The sequence below is a fragment of the Gavialis gangeticus genome, unplaced genomic scaffold (genome assembly GCF_001723915.1).
Source record: "Gavialis gangeticus isolate Ggan-Ray unplaced genomic scaffold, GavGan_comp1, whole genome shotgun sequence".
Taxonomy (NCBI): domain Eukaryota; kingdom Metazoa; phylum Chordata; order Crocodylia; family Gavialidae; genus Gavialis; species Gavialis gangeticus.
Window position 1 is genome coordinate 5,230,789 of NW_017729002.1, and position 9,747 is coordinate 5,240,535.

Consider the following 9,747-nt stretch of genomic DNA (forward strand, 5'->3'; position numbering starts at 1 on the left):
TGCAGGACCTCAGCAGGGAGCAGGATGGGGCCGTGGGTGGCTGGTCTGAGGGACAGGGGAGGGGAGGGGAATGCTGGCCCCCCTGCTGCCTCACGCAATCCCAGGGGGCAGTGGAGGCCCACACCCCCCAGATCTGCACCCGTGGCAGGCTCAAGCTGTGGGCTCAGGCTCCCACCCTGCTTCCCTCCCTGAGGGCCTCTGGAGCCTGGTGGGCAAGACTCAGCATGTCTGGAGAAAGTAGGGTCATGCAGGGATCTCATCACTGCTGCTCGCTTTCCAGCCCCCACCCCTCGTGACGTACCTCCTGCTGCTTTGAGGGGCACAGCCTCATACCACTTCCCTCACTGTCAGCCCATGAACAGATGCACACTCCTGAGGCAACGCGGGGGCGGGGGGCAAGCAGCTGCAAGGAGATCCCTGCACAGCTCTGCTGTTGCCTGCCACACTGGGTTGTGCCCACCGGGCTCTGGAGGCTCAGGGGGAGGGAAGCAGGGCAGCAGGGAACAGTGGAGGGACATGGAGAAGCTGCTACTTGCTGCTCCCCGCCACCCTGCTTCCCTCCCCCAGGGCATCTGAAGCCCAGTGGGCATGACCTGGCACAGCAGGCAGCAGCAGAACCACACAGGGATCTCCTCGCTGCTGCTCCCTCCGCCCCCCAACTGCTGCCCTGGCGACACACCTCCTCACATGGGGCTGCAGTGGCACCTGAGCCTGGAGCCTGTGCTTGCCCCAGGTACAGATCTCAGAGGCGCAGGGCCTCCCTGCCTCCTGGGAGTGTGTGCAGCAGCTGGGAGCTGGCCTGCCTAAGCCCACAGCAGGAGGAAACCGCTTCCCTCACTGTAGGTCCATGCACAGGGAGCGGGGTCAGGGGTTGCAGACCCGGGTCTGTAGCCCTGGTAGCTGGAGACCCCCTTTGGCAGGGCTGGGGGAGCAGGAGCACCAGCAGAGCTAGTGGGGGGCGGGGGTGCTGATTTTAAATATGGATTTTGGGGGCTTTAGCAGAGAATTTGGTATTTTTCATCAGGGAAAACCAGGATCCCTGCTTATGAGGAAATACTGAAAGAACTAGGGTTATTTAGTTTGGGGAAGAGAAGACTGAGTGGAGATTTGACAACACTTTTCAAATACCTAAAGGATACTTACAGAGAGCATGAAGATGGACTTCTGTCTGGGACCACAGAGAAAGTTTGGGTTGGAGATTATAAAGAACTTTCTCACTACGAGGGTCAAGCATTCGAATAGGCTACCTAGAGAAACTGTGGAAACTCCATTCCTGGAAATTTTCAAGAGCAGACTGCATAGCCACTTAGCTGGGATGATTTAGTTAAGGATGATCCTGCCTAGCAAGGGGCTGAACTAGATGACCTTGTGAGGTCCCTTCCAGACCTACCTTATGATCCTATGAATATGATTTACATGGGCAAAAAGTCAAGGAGAGTGATTCTGCATAGTCCTACAACTTCTGCATTTCAGAAAAAGTACAACTTCACATTAGACAAGTCAAGCATTTTATCACTCTGTTAATTAACTCTTGTTAATAAACTGGCCATCGGTATAGGCCCCAAAAAACTTGTATCAGTGCACCCTTACTCCTTATTTTTCAAAAAATTCAACTCATAACAAGATGTCATCTGTAAAATGAAGTTAAAGGCACTTCTTTCCTTTGCAAAGCTATGAAAAATGTCAATTAAAAGAGATATTCTTAAGGCTTCATCATTTTGCACAGTTTTACAGGATCATACCATTCTGCAGTATCGATCTTTGAAAAAGTCTACTGTATGGCATTGTCTGGCCATACAATACTCTGGTACTGACAATGGCTGTCACTGCTTATAATCTCTTGCCAGAGCTTACTGAGAGACACTCCACTTTCCCCTCACAAATCAAGCAGAACAACTTTGTAACTGCATCTCCACTGATTTTCCAAATTCCTTTATCTGAAGGGACGTTAACCGACATTTGGGCACAGAATTTGTTTCCACAATTTCTCAGGGGCTTTTGGTCCAAATGTCACATCTGTTTCTTTTAATGAAGCAATGGAAATTACAATTTCCAGAACAGGCCAAGCTGTTAAACTGAATGGCTCCCAACAAATGCTCTTTAAATATATGTACAACAAAATACATAAACATATACTCAACAATACTCCAATGCCATCATATGACACATTATATCATAGTAAGAGTAAGCCAATTATGGTGAAAGTTGTCTTTGGGCTGGTTCTCCCAAAAACATCAATGACATTTAGGAAATTAGATAAAGAGATAAAGCAGGATTCTCAACAGTGCCCAATTCCCATTAATTAGGCACTATATGGTTTAGAAAAGCCTATCAGATGCCTGACAGCATTTGAAAATCTGGCCCTTTTATTTCAAATGTGTTTGCCTACAAAAGCTACATTGCTCAATCAATATGCTGCTCCCCTTACCTTTGAAGGGGTTACTGGACAACATATAAATTGAAATATATAGTAGACCTGGAGAACAATTTCTTCTTCATTTTACAGCCCTGAGCTTTTCTGGGATGAGCAGCATATAAATAAAATAAAATTCATAAATAAAGTTCCACATGAACATCTCCATCTTCTAATCTCTTATTAAGGCTAAAAATGTCATGCAATATTTTCATTCATTTCCTGATGATCTCTTTTAATAGTAATGTCCAGGGATTTTGACTTAACATGTGCTCCCTCTAGCGACTGATTCTAGAATAGCATGAAGTTATGCTGTCACATTTAAGTTCTCACACATCTTTCAACAACAATGCTGGGGGAGACAATTTTATATTTAATTTTCACTGTCAACCGCTGACAGTGAAAGCACTGGAATGTTATAAAAACAAACACACACTGTTAAACTTTAAAGTGAAGACCTAATAAACTCTTGAGGTTTTTGGTTGTAGCTGTGTTGGTTTAAGTACACAGGCAGACAAGGTTCTTTGGGTAGGTGTGATATCTTTTATGAGACCCTTTTCCCAAATATTTATTTGGTCTAATAAAAGATACCACATCTACCCAAAGAACCTTGTCTGCCTAATAAACTCTCGTATACTTCTGAGTGTAGGAGGGGAGGGAGGGAAGACAGGGAAATTAGAAAACAAAAGGCAATGTTACAGACAGAAAAGATGTTTACACAGGAAAGGTACAGATGAACTAACCTATGCACTGAATGGTGTGAGTTGCACCGACTCTCTGAAGTCATAGATTTCAAATGCTTTAAAAACCCCAACATGCAACTATCCGTAAGAAACAAAATGGCAAAGTGTTTCACTTAAATGAGTTGCATATTCTGCAGCAGACACAAAACTAGTGCCAAAGTAAAGTAACTTACTACTAGTTTCTTTTTATCCTTAGTATGCTAGTAGTGCCAACAGATGCATCTGTCTACAAATGTTTGGTTTAGATTCCTTCTATATAGGTATGAGTTATGTCAGAGGTAATGCACAGGGGGTGCACGCAGGTGCATGTGCACCCCATGAGCGTGGCAGTGCACCCTCTGCAAGAAGGCGCCACTGACACCGTCAGCAGCGCCTACAGGTGGTCCACAATTGTCCCAGCCACCATCGACACTGCCTGTGGTGCCTGTGGGTGGTCACCAACCCCTGGTCGGTGCTCTCCCCCGCCCCACCCAACAGTGCTGGCAGCATCTGTGGGAGCTCCGCGCTTACTGCCACCGGGCTCCGGCCGCCGCCAGTGCAGCCATGCCCGCCAGCCACCAGGGGCATGCGCCATTCATGAGTTGTTACATCACCATTAAGGAGAAATGAAGTGACCCAATAAAAGGGTGGCAGGGGTAGGCAGGGGGAACTAATTGCCTGCCTCCCCACTCCTGCTTTTCCCACCACAGTGGTAGGAGGGACAAAGTTAAGATGACCAACCAATACTTTGATTATGTGCATGGAAAATTACAATAAATAATTATTGGGGAGGGGGTGTTATTTTAAAAGTCAAAGTCATCTTAGATTTGGGTAAATAACAGCATTACAATTGTCTCTCCCTGTGACAGACTGTAGGTTTGTTTGTTTTTCCTTTAAAAACAAACAAATCCCAAAACCTATTTTAGCAAAATGTCACATTTCTGTGGTGGGCAGACACAGGAGTAAAGCCACTTCCATATTCTCTCACGCACAGAACTTCTATGACAGGTGTATACAGCATGTGTGCTTGGGCTGCGGGTCTATTGCTTCCCACAGCATCCAAGCCTGTAGAAGGTAGTACTGGCTTGCATGTTTTTCTGCAAAAAACCTTCAGAGGAACAACCAACTTTCTGCCTTACCACAATCCTCAGCTCTCTGGGTAATACATCTGGGTGCATCTCTATGCAGTGCAGGGGGACACCAAAGATAGAACAGATTAAGTTAGCTAACAGACTGTTTGCAATTTTTTTGATTTTTTTTCCAACCAGCCACCCAAGTATTGGCTGTGTGGTAATAAAACTGTGCATGCAAACATAATCATTCAATGCAAGGGACTCACTTGGAAGCAGCCCTCTCTCTACTGAAGGTCTCAGGGGTGCTTTCTTTCAGCGTCCCCTTGTTCCTACAGTTTAAATTATTCCAACTTAAGGAGGAATGGAAACACCTTCTTATTTACATAAAATATTATTGAACAATCAGCAAATCATTTTATACGACGCCCTGCAATACAGGAATCTTTCATGCAATAAAGTATTTCTACAATATTTTGTTCCCTGAAAGGTCAAAATTAAGAAGGGGAGATATCTTTTATAACTTCTTTCAAAACAAAGGTGTTCAATTCCTCCCTAGTAAGAGAACTGCATTTCCTCACAAAACCTACAGATGATTCACAAAATAAACCGTGAAATTTCAAATAGGAATCTATAGTGTTAAAAGCATTCTGGTATGGCATTTCTGAGATCTTTGCAACAGAACTGCTTTATTATTTTTCTGTAGTCAAAAAGTCACTAAAAAGGTAAGAGCTGGCATTTTCTGAGGCTAACACAGACTGGCATTCTCGAGTCTAACAAGTGGTACCTTGAGTGTAACCAGGTTGAAACCTGGCATTAATGCAGAGGGCACACCACACAGTGCCAGGTTTCTCTCGCACTGAGTGAGATGGGTGGGTTGACTCACTGCCATGGAGTACTCTTACTGACAGAACATGACAAAAAGCTGAGTGATAAAGTAAAAATATATCCAGGCTGATGAGAACAAGGTGGAAGTCAACAACCTTTGAAGTGTAACTGCTTGCATCTTTTCTTCTTTTACAATGCTCTTTTCAAACAGCAAGGCAATTTTTTGGCCTACTGTTCTAAATATAAAAGGTGTTAGAGCTGTAGGGAGAAAGGTGGACAACCACATTGAAATGCACGAGTCTGCATGTATTTGTGACTGCTGATACACAGCAAGAGGATACATTTCATAGACATTAGGACTGGAAGGGACCTCGGAAGATCATTGAGTCCAGCCCCCCACCCAAAGGGCAGGAAGTCAGCTGGGGTCATAGGATCCCAGCAAGATAAGCATCCAATTGGCTCTTGAAGGTGTTCAATGTAGGTGCTCGAACCACCTCTGATGGCAGGCTGTTCCAGACCTTGGGGGCTCGGACAGGAAAGAAATTCTTCCTTATGTCCAGCCTGAAACGGTCTTGTAGTAATTTATGATCTTTCGACCTCGTCATCCCTTGGGGTGCTATGGTGAACAAACGTTCCCCCAGATACTGGTGGTCACCCCTGATAAACTTACAGGTGGCCATCAGATCACCCCATTTGTTTTCAGTGTAAAAAACCACAAAGGAAACCAGTGATATAAAACATATTACTAAACAGAGGAACGAGAGAAAAAAATGCTTCTTTCAGTTACAGTAGCCTCTGTCATTGGTATACCGATCAGAATAAAAAAAAAAAAAAAAAAAAAAAAAAAAAAAAAAAAATCAGATAAGTAACTTTCCAAGCAAACAGAGTAACGTGAAGATAGAAAATCTTCAGTGAAACATCACATTAATGTTCTGAAGGTCCCAACACGCTTAAAACGTGCAACTGTTTGTTTTAGAGTAGTTTTTCAGTGTAGGATTGAAAACCATAAACCTAGTATCTACTGTTTTAAATATATCCAACCAAATATTCTTTTGGACTAGAATAGTACTGCAAAGAGTATCCTATAAATGGAAAGAAGTTACAAAGCTAGCTCACTGGCTACATATGGGCTACTTCTGGGGAAATTTACACAAAGTATATTGGCTTTAAATTAGTTTTTGGAATGACTTGCATGGTTACAGACAAGCAAAGCCACATGCCTAGAACATTTAACCAGAAACATCCTAATACTTTTTAATTGTGTTTCCATTTGTAAGTCACAGAACTGAGTATCACTCTTCACAGAGTTGATTAGAAGTTTCACTAGGGGTGCATCAATAGAGATTTTTTGGGCCTATACAGATGGTGGATTTTTAAAGAGCCATATCAGCCAATACCGATCTGACTGCTGACATACAGCCAGGCAGCTTGGAGAGCAGCATCCAGCTAGTAGGTGTATTGTGGGGGAAGGGGAAAGGGAGGGGCAGATTGAGGCCCCTGCGGTGAGGGAGGGAGTGGGGCTAGGACAGGTACTGCACAACTGGGGCAGAGTGTAGGATAGAGCTGTGAGTGGCTTGTCTGGGTGGAGCGGGGGTGGGAGGTGGACCTGGGAGGGCACAAGGGGCATATGCCCACAGACCTGCAAGCAGGGTGATGGGGCTAGGGCAGTACTGGCTCCTTCTAGTGGGTGGCTGGGCCAGGCTGCGCTTGAGGCAGAAGGTGGCAGTGCTGGTAGAGGGCTACGGGGAGTGGGGGCTGCAGCCACCCCAAAATTCGCCGTATTCCCTCTGCCAGTGCCACTGCCACCCGCCCCAAGTGCAACCCCGACCCAACCCCCACCCCCGCCAAAAAGAACCTGGAACCACCCTGGCCCCAGCTCACAGCTGCAGCCCACCCTCACCCCATGCACTGATCTGGGAACACATGCCCCCCATGGCTGCGCGCAGTGGTGGGAGCTGCCACCCACTCGCCACACCCCCCAGATGAGCTGCTCATGGCTTCGTCCTGCATTCTGTCCCAGCAGTGCAGCACCTGCCCCTGGCCCAGCTCCAAGGCCCCTGCAGTGAGGGAGGGAATGATTTGCCCCTCTTCCCCCTGCCCCCCTCCCCAAAAAAAGACTTACCAACTGGACCCAGCTGCTCTCCATGCTGCTGGGCTGTGCTCCTGGCTGCCTGTGTGCATGCACTGGGCATTTAATTGGTGACAGCCAAAAAAAGCCAACAGCCAATACTGTCATTATAATCAGTGCCAATCCAATATGGGACCAACATATTGGTGCACTTCTATGTTTCACTGTGCAAAGATTTCAAAATACATAGAAAGAAGTTCAATATAAGCAAGTTAGAGAATGAAAGATTAATCACTAAGCCATCCCAGCCAAGTATCTGTCCAACCCACTCATGAAAATTTCCGGGAATGGAGATTCCAGAGCTTCTCTGGATAGCCTATTGTTTCAATGCTTGTCCACCCTCATAGTCAGAAATTGCTTCTTAATCTCCAACTTAATTTTCCTCAGTTGCAGCTTGACACTTATTGCTCCTGGTTCTGTCCCCTATAACCACAGAAAAAGCCCATTTCCATCCCCTCAAGAATCACTGTTCAGGTACTTAAAGAGTGTTATTAAATTCTTCCCCCCACATCTTCTCCACACTAAATAATGCTATTTCTTTCAGCCTTTCCTCATAAGTCATGAAGCCCAGGCCTCTAATCATCTTTGTCACTCTCCACTGGACTCTTTCTAATTTGTCTACATCCTTCCTGAACCATGGTGCCCAAAAATGGACACAGTACTCCAAAGAAGGCCGCATCACTGCTGCGCACAGCAGAAGAATCACTTCCCTGAATTTGCAAGTGACACTTGTTACTACAACCCATCATGCTGTTGACTTTTTGTTACAGCAAGGGCAGACTATTGCCTGATACCGAGTTAATGGACTACTGTAACCTCCAGGTCCTTCCCTGCAGCACTGCAGCCTAGCCAGTCATTCCCCAGTCTGTATCTGTGCATACAGTTATTCTGTCCAAAGGTCAAGACTTTGCACCTGTCCTTTTGAATTTCACCTGATTGATGCAGACCATTTTTCTGGTATATCCAGACCTAACTCTGCTCACCAGGGTATCTGCAGCTTCACCCAATTTAGTGTGCATGCATTTGCTAAGCATGCACTCAGTTCCATTGTCCACATCATTAATGAAGATTTAAGCAATGCTGCACCCAGGACAGACCCCTAGACAACCTCACTAGATGCCTCCTCCCAAGTACCCTCATTGGGACCCCTGGATCATGGTCACACTGACAGTCCCAGTTACCACACACCTGAGAGGAGCAACCATTTGTTCTAGAGCACCCTCCCCCTCAGAGGTGTAATATTACCGATGAAAAGTATTCTTCTTGCTGTGCTCCAGTACTGCTCCATTCACAAGTCCTTGGCATGTTTCATGTCAGGTGCATAAATAAAAAGAAAAAAAACCACCTTTCTTGGCTTAGCTGGGATGCAATGGGGCTAATTTGCATGGTTGTCTCATCCCCATAGTGAGTGCAGGCCAAATTTATTGTTCCCTCTTTCACAGCACTTGAATACTGCACCTGGGCACACAGGTACTTGTACAGGTTCTGCACCTGCACATACATGTCGGTCACTCAATGACACATCAGCAAGCGTGGTGTATTCAGAGTTTTCCCTACACCTAGTTATCCTGGAAAAGTGATCAAAGTTGCCCAAGTTTCAGGTACGCTGCAGAGCACCATGGACACATTTCACCTTGGGACTTTTAAGTGGACCAAAGCACTTTATAAATCTGGAAAGGAGTTTTGAGAGGGTGTCTGGCCGCCAGGTCCTCAGGCTCCCACCACCTCGTGCCAGACATCACAGAGAAACTTGTAATGCGGCACCCAAGATACTGGACCTCCATCCCACCCACACAGCACGATGCCAGGTGCACCGCCCATGTCACCCAGCACGGCGGCCACCTGCAGCACCCACCTGCTTGGTGTCGTTGGCCGCCAGGCCGTGGGCCAGCTGGGCGCTGAATGTGCTCTTGCCAACGCCGCCCTTCCCCGACAGCACCAGGATCTTGTGCTTCACTCCCTTCATCTTCTCCTGTATCTCCTTGAGTGCTAGAACGACACGGGGCTGAGCACGGCGCATCCCCCACAACCCCTCGCCCCGCCCCGCTCCGCCCGCGGGCGGCGCTCACCAGGGTCCGGCCCAGCGGGGCCTGCCGAGGCGCACAGCCGCTGGTTGGGACATCCCTGGCAAGCGGCGGCCTTGCCCGCCTCTGCGCTGCTTGTGCCGGGACAGTCTGCACGGGACGGAGAGACGTCACGTTAGAGAAACCGAGAGAGACCCAGACCTGCTCTCTCCCTTCCTCCCGGGCCTCACCGTGCGGCGGCGACACTTCTACCGGCTCCTCAGCCATGGCGCAGCCAGCTCCTCCCGCAATACTTCCGTCTCTGGAGCAAACACTTCCGGGGCAGCGGGGACAAGTCCCGCCCCCAGGGGGGCAGCGCGGCCCTGACGTATGCGCAGGCGCAGAGACTGCAGCGACGCCGCCGCCAGCGCCAGTGCCCTGTGGGGCGAGTGCTGCTGCCTCTTCGCTTCGGCCCAGTCACAGCGGGGGAGGGCGGGGCGCCTGGACTCCAGTGTACAGTCTCCCTCTTGGACTGCCCCAAAACATGGCGGGGAGGCCTACCGTATTTTCTTGCATAAAGCAT

The 9,747-nt window shown here is 47.6% G+C and overlaps 1 protein-coding gene across 1 annotated transcript in view; it reads right to left on the reverse strand.

Annotated features, from left to right (window-relative positions):
- The window catches only part of NUBP1 (nucleotide binding protein 1), a 23,594-nt gene extending 14,080 nt beyond the window's left edge, over positions 1–9,514 (reverse strand). The window contains exons 1-3 of the mRNA XM_019507467.1: positions 9,416–9,514; positions 9,231–9,335; positions 9,017–9,150 (exon numbers count right to left, since the gene is read on the reverse strand). Coding sequence (XP_019363012.1) covers positions 9,017–9,150; positions 9,231–9,335; positions 9,416–9,452 — 276 coding nt within the window. The 5' untranslated portion in view covers positions 9,453–9,514. The remainder of the gene's footprint in view (positions 1–9,016; positions 9,151–9,230; positions 9,336–9,415) is intronic.
- Between the last annotated feature and the right edge of the window lie 233 nt (positions 9,515–9,747).